This window comes from Argentina silus, assembly GCF_951799395.1.
Source record: "Argentina silus genome assembly, chromosome: 17".
NCBI classification, from domain to species: domain Eukaryota; kingdom Metazoa; phylum Chordata; class Actinopteri; order Argentiniformes; family Argentinidae; genus Argentina; species Argentina silus.
In genome coordinates, this window is record NC_139671.1 from 12105240 (window position 1) to 12121542 (window position 16303).

The 16303-nt window shown below is 46.1% G+C and overlaps 2 protein-coding genes across 4 annotated transcripts in view; both read left to right on the forward strand.

The window, feature by feature from the left end:
• Positions 1–13560, forward strand: part of plcb4b (phospholipase C, beta 4b) — a gene marked incomplete at its 5' end in the record, with an annotated part of 32754 nt that extends 19194 nt beyond the window's left edge. For 2 of the 3 annotated variants that reach the window (XM_083688664.1, XM_083688665.1), the window contains 16 exons: positions 469–520; positions 1543–1645; positions 1834–1998; positions 3791–3995; positions 5194–5282; positions 5653–5803; positions 5917–5969; positions 6239–6304; positions 7249–7364; positions 7462–7537; positions 7816–7991; positions 8168–8269; positions 8400–8457; positions 8791–8877; positions 9116–9152; positions 10464–13560. In XM_083688664.1, the coding sequence (XP_083544790.1) occupies positions 469–520; positions 1543–1645; positions 1834–1998; positions 3791–3995; positions 5194–5282; positions 5653–5803; positions 5917–5969; positions 6239–6304; positions 7249–7364; positions 7462–7537; positions 7816–7991; positions 8168–8269; positions 8400–8457; positions 8791–8877; positions 9116–9152; positions 10464–10540 (1613 nt within the window). In that variant the 3' untranslated portion in view covers positions 10541–13560. The remainder of the gene's footprint in view (positions 1–468; positions 521–1542; positions 1646–1833; positions 1999–3790; positions 3996–5193; positions 5283–5652; positions 5804–5916; positions 5970–6238; positions 6305–7248; positions 7365–7461; positions 7538–7815; positions 7992–8167; positions 8270–8399; positions 8458–8790; positions 8878–9115; positions 9153–10463) is intronic. The other variant, XM_083688666.1, reaches the window with a different exon arrangement.
• Positions 13561–14458: 898 nt separating this feature from the next.
• LOC310818399 (ankyrin repeat domain-containing protein 63-like) lies at positions 14459–15192 on the forward strand (the record flags this gene model as incomplete). Its single annotated transcript, XM_083689343.1, has 2 exons — positions 14459–15031; positions 15139–15192. 2 exons carry the CDS (start codon positions 14459–14461, stop codon positions 15190–15192), a joined length of 627 nt encoding a protein of 208 aa, XP_083545469.1.
• Between the last annotated feature and the right edge of the window lie 1111 nt (positions 15193–16303).

The following is a 16303-nucleotide window of genomic DNA, read 5'->3' on the forward strand; positions in this document are numbered from 1 at the left end:
TCACTCTCTCATAGACACACACACACGCACACACTCACTCACACACATGCACACACACACACACACACACATGTACATGCACACGCACACACACACACTCGACCCTGTTGTTGAACAGCTGCTGCCCCATGGCTAGGGGGCGATGGGGTTGGACCATATGGCCCCCTGTGAGTAGGCATGTGTAAGGCTGGAGGGGGGCACATGGCCGGGGGAGAGGGAGGAGAGGGAGGAGAGGAGAGAGGGATGTCATTGAGGTGGAAACCCTCCTCCTCTCTCCCCCGGGTCGAGCAACAACAACTCATCGTGTTGAGGCATCAACATGTAAGGAATTAATTTAATGGATCTACCCTGAAAGATCCTGTGTGTGTGTGTGTGTGTGTTTCTGCCTGTCTGCGTGTGTGTGTCCTACATGGCAATAGCAACTGCACTCATGCTCTCTCCCTTCCCCCCCCCCCCCCCCCCCCCCAGATCTGGCCATGCAGTTGAACCAAGGAAAGTTTGAGTACAACGGATCCTGCGGGTGAGTTCAGTACTTCTGAATCCCTCCCTCCCTCCGTCTCTCTCCCTCCCTCCCTTCTCTCTCCCTCTCTCCCCTCTCCAAAAGCTCATCAATTAAAGCGTGTCACATCTCATTAGTGGTTGCCGGCGGCGAGCGTAACGACTGTCCACCCGAGAGCTGATGAGAAAACTGGAGATCCGGGGCTCCTCTCACTCAGCGTTACCCCCGACGACTGTCTTAGCAACGGAGCTCCCTCGTTCTCTCTCCCCCTCATCTATCCCACTCTCTCTCTCTCTCTCTCTCTCTCTCTATCTATCTATCCCTTCCCTCGTTCTAATACTCGCCCTGCAGCTAAGATTTCACTACTAATGTCATGAGATTTCATATGGGAGGAGATCAGTACTGTCAGAAACACCCCTCTCTGCTAATGCTCTGCTAATGTGCCCATCGCCCTTACTTAACTCACACACATGCAAGCACACACACACACACACACACACATGCACACACACACACACACACACACACACACACTCTCTCTCTCTTCTAATGACCTATTAATGCACACACACACAAACACTCACAACCTTCTCTCCGCAATGCACACCCACACACCCCTCTCTCCTAATGTAGTTCTCTCTCTTAACTCCACACACACACTGGGTAGAATCACAATCATGCTCGTCATCCTTAGGCACCAGGCAAATGATTAGGACGTAGGCTAACTCAGTGTGGATGTGAGCCGGGATGACAATGCACTAATGACCATGGTATTGTACTATTGAGGAAGCACAACTTTCAGAACTGTTGCTATTTGAAACAGTTAAACACCATCTACATCTACCATCTAACTCTCTTAGTTGTACGTTGCTGTTGGAACTGAAAACACATTGATATGCAGTTTATTAACCATTTATGGACAGTATTTACTCCTATATGCAAGAATAGCAGTTAGCTAACAGTTGGCCACAAGAGGAGAGATTAGGAGATTCTATAGAGGTTTGTGATGGTGAGGCTCTGACTGCCTCCCTCTCTCTCCTCAGATACCTGCTGAAGCCAGACTTCATGAGGAGGTCTGACAGGATGTTTGACCCCTTCTCAGAGACGCCTGTGGATGGGGTCATCGCCGCCACCTGCAGCGTACAGGTCAGGTCAAAGGTCAACTATGAGGGGGCGGGGGGGGGGGTGAGTGTGTGTGGGGGGGGTGAGTCATGTCTCAATCCCAACGAGACACATTGCTCTACTCCTGCTATATTTCTGAGGTGGAAGCGTCTGCTGAATGTTTTAGATATTCGTCAATTCTCTCTGGTTATTCTTTTTGTTCTCCTCTCCAGGTGTTCTCAGGCCAGTTCTTGTCCGATAAGAAGATCGGGACGTACGTGGAAGTGGACATGTACGGCCTGCCCACTGACACCATCCGCAAGGAGTTCAAGACCCGCATGGTGATGAACAACGGACTGAACCCCGCTTACAACGAAGAGCCCTTCGTCTTCAGAAAGGTAGAGGAGAGGAGAGGAGAGGAGGGGGGAGGGGAGGGGAGATGGAGATGGGGGGGGGGGGGGGGAGATGGAGGGGAGATGGAGATGGGGGGGGGGGGGGGAATGGAAAGGAGGGGAGGAGAGATGGAGAGGACGGTAGGGGGGAAGGGAGGGGAGTGGAGGAGAGAGGATGAAGGGGAACAGGAGAGGGAGGAGAATAGGGTAGAGAACGTGGGGGGGGCGCCAACCAACACAAAATGCATCCTGCATTGAGAATAAAAGCTGTTTAGTGGTGTGTGTTTGAAGAACCGGGGGAGGAGGAGGGAGGGAGGGAGGGAGGGAGTGAGAGGGGGAGTGATTCGAGTAGAACTAAGGTCCCTGTGGTGACCAGGAGAGAAGAGGGGGAAGGAGGGAGGGACAGAGGGCAGGAGAAAGAAGAGGAAAAAGGAAAGAAAAAGACGCATAGATTGGGCAAGTCAGTGAAAGGAACAAGGGAGAGATAGGAAAGAAGAGTGGGGCAGGTTAAGAGATTTAAAATGAGAGACAGAATGAGGGTGAGTGGAAAAGAGAAGAAGAATGATACAGAGAGAGAGAAATAGAGGGCACAGGGCACTGTCAGAAAGAGAGAGAATAACAAAGAGAGTAAGAGAGAGGGAACGTGGGAAGAAAGGAGACAGAGAAAGGAGAGGAGACAATGAGAAGAGAATGAAACCGATGTAGAGAGAGAAATGGAAGAAAGAGAGTGTGAAGAGGAAGAGGAAGAGAGAAACGGAGAATAATAGAGGAGAGGGGGGAGTGAAGAAAAGAGGTGGAGAGAAGGAGAGAGTTGTGGAGAGAGAGAGAGAGAGAGAGAGAGATTTGGGAGACTGGTTGTAGAGAGGCGTGCGTGCGTGCGTGCGTGCATGTGTGTGCGTGCGTGCGATAGTGCTGCTCTCAGCAGAATGAGGAGTCTCTCAGCCATGACTGTGACTCCAGCTCTCTAACACACACCATCAATCACAGCATGCCGCAGCGCTGCCGGAGACACACACACACACACACACACACACACTCACTGCCATCAGGATGGTCATTATACATACACACAGTGCTGTCTCACACAATACTGCTGTCTCACACAGACATACACAGACACTCACACTCACATACACTCACAATTTCCCTCATACATATATATATATACACATACACAGATGCTCACTCCACCATCAAGACTGCTATTATTGCACACACACACACACACACACACATAAGTGTTTACACACATCAACCTCTCTGACTGTTCTTCTCCTTTATCTCTCACCTTCTCTCTCCTTTGGTTATTAATCACCCCCCTCTTTCCCTCTCCTTTCTCTTATCTCCTAACACAAGGCTAGTACACACACACACACACACACACACACACACACACACACACACACACACACACACACACACACACACAGAGAGCCCCATTCCCTGGATGTGTGCTGGCTGATGTGGTGATAGTTCAGAAATGGCCCTGTTGTTCAGTAACAGATACTCAGTGTATGTGGCTGTGCTATGACGTCTGTGGTGGGTATCACACTGTGAACGTCCCTAGATAGTGTTCTCTACTGCTTCATCCTCAGAGAGTCACATTGCTCAGCAAATGGAGGCTTGGATCAAAATACACTCCAGAGTCCTGATAACACATTGGTCCTGTACGTACCCCGAGTCATTCTCGTGATAAAGGAATTCATCTTAACCCCCCCCTCTCTCTCTCTCTCTCTCTCTCTCTCTCTCTCTCTCTCACCCCCCCCCCCCCCACACACACACACACACACACACACAGGTGATCCTGCCAGACCTAGCCGTGCTGCGTATAGCGGTGTATGATGATAACAACAAGCTGATAGGCCAGAGGATCCTGCCGTTGGACGGTTTACAGGCGGGCTACAGACACATTTCCCTACGGAATGAAGGGAACAAGCCTCTCTCTCTACCCACCCTCTTCTGTAACATAGTACTGAAGACCTATGTGCCCGAAGGATTCGGAGGTGAGGACTCACGCATACACACACACACACACATACACACACACATTTGAATATTTTATTCGGGTTCATGGCAAAGCATTACATCAAAGAACCCAGAATATCACAAATGTCATACAGATATCATGGACACATTTCGCACACACACACACACACACACACACACACACACACACACACACACACACACACACACACGTTCAAAGGGGGGGAACCAAGCCCCAGGATTAACCCCAGTGTTAACCCTAACCCCATATTCCCTCTGAGGCTCATGAACTCTGTTGAACTCAGTTGTTGACATGGTTCACCTCCTGAGTCATACACACTTGAGACCTGGGACCTTATTATAAACCATGAATAGACATCCATGTTTTTATATGGTCTGTTAATGAGAGAGCCCCTCAGAGACCTGTGAAGTGGGTGGGTGGGTGGGTGTGTGGGTGGGTGGGTGGGTGTGTGTATCAGGAGAGATGAGACACATGAGCTACCATTGTCCCTCTCTCAGCTGGCCCTTTGTCCTTCATACCAGTGCACATGGGCACAAACACATACATTCACACTCACGGCCCAATTTATCTCTGCGTTCAATTTATTCATGGTAGTCAAGTGGATGCTGGAACCTCTAGGGAGAGGAGAGGAGAGATGGAAGACAAACTGGGTGTCCTTCCGTCCCTCCTTTCTCTCGGGGTCTTCAGAGAGAGAGAGAGAGAGAGAGAGAGAGAGTAGTTTACATCTGAGTAATGGTATGGAGCAAATGATGATGATAGCAGATCCACAGTAATCGTCTCCAGCAGGCAGACTGAGGCAGGGAAATGCACAAGACATTTGACTTGTCATTAAGCAAAGCCAGGGGGAATGCTCTGGTGACCATTATTACAGCCATTATGATTGGATCATGTACGTGTGAGTCTTTACAATCCAAACAATGCGAGCATCATTCTCCTATCTACACAGTACACACTCACGTCTAGCTTAATGTATACCTGCTTGGTTTTTCCTAAGTAGAATGCCTATCTCAATCCTTGTCTTTGTAATGTATTTGAATGGCCACGGTCTTAAGACCTCAGATCACTTGTATCTATATCCACAAGGGAACTTCATTTGAGATAGCAAGCATATTCCAGTTCATTAAAGTCACACATGATAACACTCTCTCCTCCTCCTCCTCCTCCTCCTCCTCCTCCTCCTCCTCCACCTCCAGCCATCGTGGACGCTCTGTCGGACCCAAAGAAGTTCCTGTCCATAGCAGAGAAGAGAGCCGACCAGATGAGGGCGCTGGGGATTGATACGGTACAGATACTCGTTTGATAGCTTTTTATCCAGGTTCGATATAAACAGGTCTGCTTTGTGACTTACCCCTAGTCCGTATGTAGCGACAGCGGGGTTTACCGTTGTTAAACAGCTTTTATTAAGTCAGCACATGTCCGTACTGGAAATAACTTCAATACTTTTAAAACAAATGTTTTTCCTTTTGTATTTTCTATCTTTTGATCGGATAAGTGTTGCCAGCTCTACATGATGCTCTTGGGAATGAAAAAAACCAACCACCTCATCGACATGAAATGCCAATGATTGTTTTGTTTTCGTGACCTGCGTGAGAAATATGACCAATGTCCCGCTCCCTCTCTCCCTCCCTCCCTCCCTCCCTCCCCCGGTGTAGAGTGACATAGCGGACGTGCCAAACGAGAGCTCCAAGAATGACAAGAAAGGCAAGACGAACACGGTGAAGACCAACTTGACGCCACAGACCAGCTCTGACCCGGCACAGACCTCTATGTCTGCCCAGAACAACACAGCAGAGACCAGGAAAGGTGCGACACACACACATACGCACGCACACACACACAGACACACACACACACAATGATACACCCACCCATCTCAAACATATCATTGAGTCATTTTCCATTTCTCCCCTTTGTAGATACAAATGCACTCGTGCCTCATGTAAACATCGATGACTTGAAACAGATGAAGGTAAGATGCAAAATACAGTCGCTGTGTCCTGAAGATGCTAACCCCTGACCTCTTAACCCTAACCCCACATCCACAGGGGCCTAAAGTTAGTGGGACAAGATACAGCAGTGTGACTGTTAACCCATAGCAGTGACAGATTCAATGGATGAGTAAGACAGGATTCAGTGATGTGTGTTTGTCTGAACTCTGTGTCCTTTGATTTAGGATGTTAGATCTTTTCTCTCTCTCTCTCTCTCTCTTTCCATAATCGGATTTTCTGTTATCCCCAGACGTACCTTAAACTGATTAAGAAGCAGCAGAAGGAGCTGAACTCTTTGAAGAAGAAACACTCAAAGGTGGGTTGTTGTTGCTGATGTTGTAACTGTTTCTGCAGTGCTAAGACGACCAGATGGTTCGCCACTGATCCTGAGAGAGATTGAGAGATAAAGAGAGAGATGAGAGAGGCAGAGTAGTCCATCCTTTCATCTTTCACTGTTGTTTGATACACGCCTCCGTCCACACATACACACACAGTGTGTGTACACACACACATACACACACACATGCGCGCACAGTGAGTGTATCCTGTCAGAATGAAACAGAGTGAACAAGCTGATATTAGACTTGCTAAGATGTCATCTCACCCTTTCTCCCCCCTCTTGTAATTGTGGTCTGGGGTTGGCCAGAGTTCAGTCATAAAAGCCTCTTGTTATGCAACCGTCTGTTTATTTAGAATAGATGTCTGCTTTGTCTCCTGTGGTGTTTGCTAATACTCACCAGTCCTTTCCTTAGACCTGGGCTCAGTTTCACAGAACGCTTCTTGGCTAAAGTAGTACTTTTATCTCTTTTGGAAATCCAGGCCCACCCTTCTCCTAGACCAGAAAAAGTTCTCCATTGAATGAATTTAGTTCATTCATGGACAGAAGATTGCCCAAACATGGATTTGACAATATTAAGTACTACTTAAGCTAAGAAGCTTTTAGTAATCTGACTCCTGTTGCGTAACATCTGTCACAATCAGACCCAGCCATTGGATGAATTCATGTATGTCTAATGTATGATTGCTGTGTTGTTTTACAATATCGACATATTGAAACTGTGTTGAATTGAATATTGAATATTGAATTGAACTGTGATATAATGTATGATTATTATTTTTATTTTTTTTAAATGCTCAGATACAGTAGATACTTAAATAATCATCAAATGTAGCTTATTTTTGCATTTGGTCTATCATCTCTGTCAGTGTGTCTGATAACGAGTTAGCACTGACTACTGTGTTGTATGTGTTTTCTCCCAGGACCAAAACATGATGCAGAAGTCCCACTGCACCCAGGTGGACAAGATGATCGCTCTGCATGACAAAGACAAGTTAATGCAGGAGAAACTGCTGGAAAAGGCCATCAAGAAACGAGGGTAACTAAATACTGAACACCTCTGACCATTCACAGTTCTTACACCAAGCGTAGACCTGGAACATAGAGCTGAGTCATGCTTTTCTGTTGTCTCTCAGGGAAAACAACTGTCAGGAGTTGAAGAAGGAGACCGAGATTAAAGTTGAAACGCTAACTACCGACCACAAAGCTAAGGTAAGGTAAACTAACTAACTACCAACCACAAAGCTAAGGTAAACTAGCTAACTACCAACCACAAAGCTAAGGTAAACTAGCTAACTACCAACCACAAAGCTAAGGTAAACTAGCTAACTACCAACCACAAAGCTAAGGTGAACTAGCTAACTACCAACCACAAAGCTAAGGTGAACATAACTACTCACCACAAAACTAAGGTGAACTAACTACCACTGACTTCTACGTAACACTGCCTATGTTCGTGTCCATTTCTGTGTGTGTGTGTGTGTGTTCAGGTGAAGGACATTACGGCGCAGCACACCAAGGAGTGGTCAGAGATGATCAACTCTCACAGCTCGGAGGAGCAGGAGATGAAGGATAGTCATGTGACCCAACAGTGTGAACACCTGAAGAAACTACTGTCCAGTGTCCAGGAGCAACAGACCCTGCAGCTCAAACTCATCCACGAACGGTGAGGCACACACACACACACACACACACACACACACACACACACACACTACAGATTCACACAATGGTGGGAATGTTTCGATCTTGTCTGGCCATGTCCATTTCACCTAAGATGTGAACCTAGCTTATCAGATGTGTTGTTTTACATATATATAACCTGTTGTTATCCGCTTCCAGACAGAGCAAAGAGATGCGTGCCAACCAGGCTAAGACCTCCATGGAGAACAGCAAAGCCATCAGCCAGGACAAGAGCATCAAAAACAAGGCAGAGAGAGAGAGGTGGGTCAGACTTAAGTGGCATCATGTAGGCTTTATTATGCATCCGTTACGCTGTTATAATGCTGTTATAATGACATGTCATAACGCTCACGACATCTGTCACACCTCCTGACTCTCCTCCCATTCTTAGGAGAGTGAGAGAGTTGAACAGCAGCAACACCAAAAAGTTCCTGGAAGAAAGAAAAAGGGTTTGTGTTTTGGTTTTTCAGATGACTTTTTTTTTTTTTTTTTTAGAAGTGCATTTCTGTCACTGCTCAGCCTTGTATAGTAGCAGTTTTGAAAGGAGTATCTTTTCCTCTAATTCAAATGATTATCAATCGAAGCTTATCAATTAGAGTGCTGTCTATACTTTATTTGTCCTTGAATGAAACATAGGAAGGTCAAGTCCAAGTGAAGAGAATGACTTAAGATGTGTTGATGACGTGTACCTGTGTTGTAGCTTTCTTCTTGGTGTTTTTTCCCCGACTTATTAACATTTCAAACTGAGATGTTAAACATGATCATATCCCTGTCTTCCCCAGTTGGCCATGAAGCATCAGAAGGAGATGGAGCAGCTAGAGAAGTCTCAGAATGGAGAATTGGAGAAACTGGACAAGTTCAACGAGCAGGTAAACACAGATCTGGGATCAGTTTCCTCCTCAATGCAACCCCCCCCCCCCCGATCCTAACCTCAAACACATGGGGAGGCGGGGAATGCAAATCTGACCTGTGATCAGTGTCTATGAGCAACTCCATTGTAGCATTTTATGTTGTCGTCTTGTCATTTCTCATTGCCTGTACATGTATGTAACATGTATGACCACTTTCATCCGTTTTTTGAAATATGATTTGCTTCTTTTATCACAGCTTTTGAAATCACACCATGCAAACAAAAAGTGTCAAGGTAGGCGCCTCCAATCCTCCCACTGCCCCTTCTTCTAGCCCCCTAACCCCACACTCCTGACCTCTAACCCCCGACCCCTGACTCCCGACCCTTCTCCCAATATTCCCTCTATCAAGCTACAATCCCTGTATCAATCTTTTTTTAATCTTTTTTCAAATCAATCCCTTTGTCAATCTTTTTTATCTTTTATCAAATCAATAGCTTTCTCTGTCATCTTTGTCTCCCTGATAACTCTCCATTGGTTTAACTCTGCACCTTGGTTTCCCTGATCAGTCTGCTGGAGTCTGCTGTCAGAGATCAAGTCTATGGAATCCTCTGTCTAAACAAGGTGGATCCACCACAGTGAATCATCTGCCTGTCCAACCCCCCGTGTCTCCAAACGAATACATTCCGGGGGGGATCGTTTCTGCAGACTAAAAAATATGTCCGGTGCACACAAAAAAAACGATCCACATGCACACAGAATATATTATTTGGACTGCAGAAGCGATCCCCCTGAACGTGTTCCGTTGGAGGCTATGTTGTCCTGCCAGACGTAGCTTGAACCCAGTTCAACAGATCTGCTCAGCCTTGATACTGTAGAATAGAGGGGGGATCCGCTTCAGTCAGCCGGAGTCACTCTGAGAGTCCATTACACCTCGCTGACGTTGATGTAGCGCTATGGATCTGAACTGTCTACCTGAGTGAACCGTATCATCCATTGATGCTCCAGAGATCTATGAAAGGACAAGAATGGCTTAAGTAAAAGAACAAATGGGGTATAGTCTGTTTAGATTCATTGAATATAGCAGAGGAACTGTACTAACTGTGGAAGGGGGACGTAGAGCAGTGGATCTGGTGTGCAGAGATGGAGAGATAGAGGGAGAGAGAAAAGGAGAAAAAGAACAGAGTGAGTGAGAGAGAGGGAGTGAGTGAGAGAGAGAGAGAGAGGGAGAGAGAGAAAGCTTTTTCTTTGTGTTATGAAACCCAATGCCCACCTTTTAATATGCAGCACTTAGGGTGTCAGCAGTGCTGTCTACTATGAGTCATTTATCATTATGACTCACAGCCCATTACTAAGCAAAAAGCTCCCGCAGCTTTGCACTGAGTGAACCTAACAGTGGAAATGGCCCAATATGCTGAAACACTGTTCCTGAATACCAGCATTTAGAGAGGTGGGGTTGGCCTTTTTATATGGGTGAACTGGAATACTCACTCTCTGCTATGGAGATCCTTGAGTTATGAATAGTATATATATAGTGTGTGTGTGTGTGTGTGTGCGTGCGTGCGTGCGTGCGTGTGTGTGTAACGCTGTGGTCTGGTTCCTCGCAGGCCAAGGACATGCAGCAGATGGTGAAGTTGGAGGAGGAGATGGACCGCAGGCCAGCCACAGTGGTGTGAGCGACTGAGACAGAGACACACACACATTCACGCACACACACCACTCAGACCAGCCACAATGGTGCAACCGCTCAGCTCCCCGCGGCCAACTGAGACACCCCCCTGAAACACACACACACGCACACACACACACATACACACCCCATCACCCGAAGTTGAACCCTGTGTCTTCTGTGCACCCCCACTCCCATTCCTGTGATATCCCCATGATTCAATCCCCCTCCCCCGTCGCCCTCACCTGGCATCCTATGACTCAGATCCTACCTCCCATCTCCACACACCCCTTTTTCCTACCCCCTCCACGACTACACCTCTCTTAACCCCAACACTCATCCAGAGAAACTTGCCCCTACAACCACCATCCCATTCATCACCCCATCCCTTTGCCCTATGAGAACATGCCCCCCCCACCCCTTTGTTACTGTGGAGCCATTGGTGCAGAACAGAGGCGGGACAGGATGATGAGCAACTGCTGTCAGAAGGGGAGGGCATCTGAGGGGGCACCCCCGCACCCCCCCCCCCCCCCCCACCTCCACCCAGGATCAGCATTTCAGACCACCTCCATCATCTAGTCATTCCTCCAGGTTATAGCGGCAGTAGAAATAAATACTCCCTGCACAGACACACACACGCACACACACACACACACACACTCAGTCGTTCCCACTTGTCGTTCTGTTCTGTTCTGCTCTGTTGTCATGACGGCAGAAGCCGGAGGTAACGGATTTCTGTTCACTTTTTTTTTTTTATGGTACCAGGTAAAAAAAAAATAACAGCACCAGATGTGGCGGTGGAAGAATATATATTAGTTGATTTTTATGTCAGCACAAATATGTGAATTATACTGTATGCTACACAAGAGTTGAATCATGTCCTGAGCACTTTATATGTGGTAGGGCTTCATAAACCATGTGGAAAATGTAGCAGTGCACTAGGTTTTTCGGTGTTTTGATAAGAATGTAAAAACAAAAAAACGTCAGATCGCTGTATGAAGGAGACACACAAGCCCTACATCACGTAGTCCTACACTGCAACTTTTTATTTCGCACCATTTTTATCAGAAATGTATTATATTAATCCTCTTGTTTTTTGTTTTTTTTATTTGATTCTAAAAAAAAGCGAAAAAGCCTTCACTCAAGGCTGCTACTTCTCACACACTCAGAAGTCTGTAGAGGGAGCATGGGTGGCTCATCACGAGGGCTCTCGCTGCCTTTCCAGTTTAACACTTCTTTAACTACTTAGGAAATAACCAGGAGATGCAGTGTGCTTGGAAATGCCATGACAATGACCCTGTACTGTATGTTCAGTCTCGTCACCTTGTTGACAGATATCAATGTGGAATCAATGTGGAAATGTTTTCAACAGCACATTTGGTACGATGCGGTACAGTGTATTTTTTATAGACCCCTCCCTCCCTATAAGGACGTTAGCTCAATGTAAGTGACACTCGTATCCATTGTTATTTCCAAGTAACTAAGGCATTGTTTCAAGTGAAGTGCTCCCTTCATTGCTTGTTTCACCATACCTCAGCCATTCAGTTTTAATCCCTGTAATTGCCCTGCTAGTCCGATTGCCTGCAGGAGGTCTGGGGAGATTAGGTGCAGTAATAACGTGCTTATTACATGGCTATTACACATTTACTAATGTCCCTAGTGGCCACATAGGCACCTGACATGTCTGTTACTGTTGCACCTCAGAAAATGTGACCACTTGACTATCCATTTTGTCAGTTCAGCACGAATAATCATTAGTAATTGTTATGGCCAATGATAAAGGAGAGCTGTAGCAGAGTCACTTTATTGGCCATTGAAGTGAATAACAAACATGAAGTAAGAACATGAAGTATTAAGTGGTTGTTGTCTGGGATCTGTGGATACAGTAAGAATGGACTGGTTTCATACCTCTGTGTCTCAGCCATAATAACAGTTGAATAGGTAGCAGTTGCCATTAGCTACTGTTACGGGGTCAGATATGTTGTCATCCCTCTATTGGTTTAGGTTAGCAGTGAGGCAACTTCACCTGTCTCCGCCTTGATGACAGTGTTGGAACGGTGGCCATTGCAGCAAGCTGCATCATGGGAGTATTGTTATGAAGTAATCATGGGTACTGTAGTTTGTGTACACATGCAGTAGACAGCTGTGTGGTCAGGTGGTCATGCTGCATGGTATTACACAATTTAAGTTTGACCAAAAAAATAATAATAATTGTGATACACAATAAGTGAAAACCACCACTAGACATGGTGTCCTTTTAAAGGTTTATTCTGCTGTTTTATTCTGTAATACACTCAATGGTAGAAGAGATACTATTGTATATACTGGAATGTATGTAGTTGATTGCTTTTGACCAAATGTGTTAAACAGTTATCCTGTCAATCAAGGGCTCTGGGATAATGCGGCAATGTTGGTTTCTGGGAAAGACAAATGTTAACCACTGGGTCCTCTTTTCTTTTATCCTCTTCTCTCTTTCAGTCCATCCTCTAGCACCACACACTACAACAACGCTCTCACCACATATCTAGTGCAGAATTACGAGTAAAAGTGCTTTTAAATTTTATTCCATCGCTTTCAAAATGTGCCACTCAATGTCTGCTAGGACGTTTAAATTATTTTACAAAAGATAAATGCCAAAATAAGGGGTTATTTATATGAAGATATATAAATAAATATACATATAATATATATATTATATATTAAATATAGTGTGTAGTTTAAGACTATATTATGTTTCTTAGAGGCTTTTTTGCACTAGTTGAATGTTTCTGTTGTGCGACTACATGTACCCCTCGCTCTAGTTTGTCGAGAAAGCAGTTTATTTTTGCAGAACAATGTCGCTTTTGATTTCCTCGATTTCTATATCCTTTTTTTTTTGTTTTCTATTTTAGCTGTAGCTTGTCGACGGACCATCTTGTGTGTGTTTTTGTATTTATATTGTATTGTTGAACTTCTAGCAATGAAAATACTGTTGTTATCCTGCTCCTTTAATACTGTTTTATAGTATGTGTACCAATAAACTATCCAGGTGTAAAATGGAACTGAATCTTGTGGCTCATTATTCACATCTCCTACACTGTGTATCAGTGCAATCTGTAAGTGATTGTTACCACAGCAGTTTTTGGAGCACTCATCTTCAAATGTTTGTGTTTTGTTCTAGGTCGATTGGGTTTGTATTTCAATTACCACAGGGGACAGAGCACGTACAGAGCCAGCCTTTATTTATTATTATCGACCATTTGTTCATGCTTTGAGTTGGCACCAGTGGTGATTTTGGTGGCTGCAGTCCTTTCGTGAATTGGTATAACTCCACCATGCCATTTGCCAGTCTGATTCTGCTTTTTGGCACTTGGCATGACAGCTACAAATGGGTTGGTAAATTCAGAAACAGATTGGCATTCCGGCCTAGGTGCCATGTAAACAGTGGTTGGATATTATGTAATAGTGAGGTGTGTGGCTTTAAGCACTTGCAGGTCATGGCACGGGCCCACACATCTTCAGAAAACAGTTGCTCTCTGAGTATACAACTGAGTGAGAGTAAGGGGGTTAAGCACCCACGCGCCTCTTCCTCTAACAATGAGAACTGCGGACGATGAACAGGGGTCTACTGTGCGCGTGTTCCAGTTCCAATAATCACATTCAACAGGCGCTAAATGAATTCACGTCCACAGACCCACTCACGCACAGGCGGCTCACTCTCTGAAGCCCCTTATCATAATTAAGCTATTAATGTTTCCATTAGAAAACAGAACAAAGTATGGTAATCATGTTTGCGTTGTCCTGGCAACTCGATGGCTTTCCATGACTATAAAACAGTTGCGAGGCGTTTGTTTTTTGCGGTGAGCATCGGGTTGGGAGAGAGGTTACACCTGCTCCTGAGCATAGGATGCCTCATCTGCCCCTGTAAGTAAAACCGTATTCTGTTTCAGCATCATGCTGAAAATTCCAGAGAAGTCCAATGGACAAACAGGTACCAAAATCCTCCTAGAGGCCATGTCGAAGGATAAAGTTCACTTGGCAAGGTTCATTCTCGACGCGCTGGATGGGAAAATTATCGACTCGAAAACAGAAGGTGCACAGACACCCCTGATCTCCTCCGTTCTCTTACCCGAGGGTCAGACACGGTCCAAGTTTATGGAGCTTCTGCTGCAGAGAGGTGCCAGTGTCAACTGTCAAGACGAGAGCGGACGCACGGCGTTGAGTTACGCGTGTGAAAAGGGTTACCTGGACGCGGTGAAGATCCTGGTTAGATACAACGCAGACCCAGAGCTGGTCGACGCATGGGGAAATACCGCGCTGATGTATGCGGCAGTGGCTGGTCACTCTCCAGTCGTTGAGTTTTTAGTGAGAGCCTTTAAGAGACTGGGACTTCAGATAGACCGACAGAATAAAGTTGGTAATTCGGCCGTGGAGGTGGCAAAGTATCTTGGCCACACGGACTGCTTATTTGCGCTCACACATAACGCGAAGAAAGTCCGAGAGAAAGACGGGGTCACTCAGAGAGATGTACATTCCAACATTAGTTGTGATTCTACCGTAAATGAGGAAAAGTTGGAGAAAAAGTTAGATCCGTTAGTCAAGCGACATGACGCTCTCCATGCGTGTCCCCAAAGCGACAGTTCAGCGGCAGTGGACGGGACTTTGCTTGCAAGAGCTTCGGGTCGTAGAAGAAATTCTTTGATCTTAAAAAGTCGGTTACAATCAATGGATTCCATAGAAGAGTTTGACAGAGAGAATGACAGCTCCCCCTCATCCCCACATGAGCTGATTTTCTCTGGTGTCCTCACCCCTAAACCGCCCCCTCGGTTCACCAACAGCCAAACCTCCGTCTGCAGCGTCACTAAACCCGTGGAAAAGTTCACCAGCGTTGACTGCCACCTGCCCCCTCTGATAAGAGGGTCTGAGCGTCAGATGTCAGTACTTTATTCGCCCCGTCCGGCCAAAGCCTCGTCCAAAAGCTGTACGTCAAGCGCCTCTGCGTCCAGTCCCCTCGGCATCTTGCTGACACCCATGCCAGGCAACAAAGGTGGGAAAGATGAGACGGATAAGGAAAAACTGAAAACGTTTGACTTCAGTGTGAGGAGATTCGACGATAGCTATTATCAGAAAAGGTGCAGTTTGCCCACTAGTGTCCTCAGTCCTGCGCCGCCCGACCGGTCCTTAATGCCATTACGCAAAACCAAAAGTGTATGGAGAAACTTACCACCAACCGTCAACACCAAAACTCCCGAGTTCACAGCACCTGTCTCCACCTCAACGACCTTCTCGATACTGGGCAACAAACTGTTAAGACGGTTTACTTTCCCAGAATTTAAAAAGAGTGGGAATGATGAGGGCGCCTGCGGCGCAATGAGTGGGGAAGATCTCATGGCTTCATCAGGAGGGATTCCTCGTTCGGAAACGTATCCTCTGAGCACAAGGCACCCGCAGGTGGGCAGCAAGCCTAGCATCGACAGCATCAGCGCTGTGAAGTGCGAGTTTGACTTCCATTTTAAAACAGCCCAATCTTAAAGGGGCAAGGTGTACGATTTGTACTGTGCTACAGTACTAGCATACAATGACCAGAAGAAATCTGCAGAGAATTTTGCAAGTTAGTGTTTCAAATGATTTCTTCTACACAAGTGTTACAAATGCCTGCAATATCCCCTTTTGAAAATCTTCAAATGTCTTAGTGTGCGTCATGCGTAATGGCCAACCATCCTCCTGGATAGCAGTGCGCAGGCTTTGGTTCCAGCACAGATTGAACACACCCGATTCAAGTATAGAATGAGGAACAGA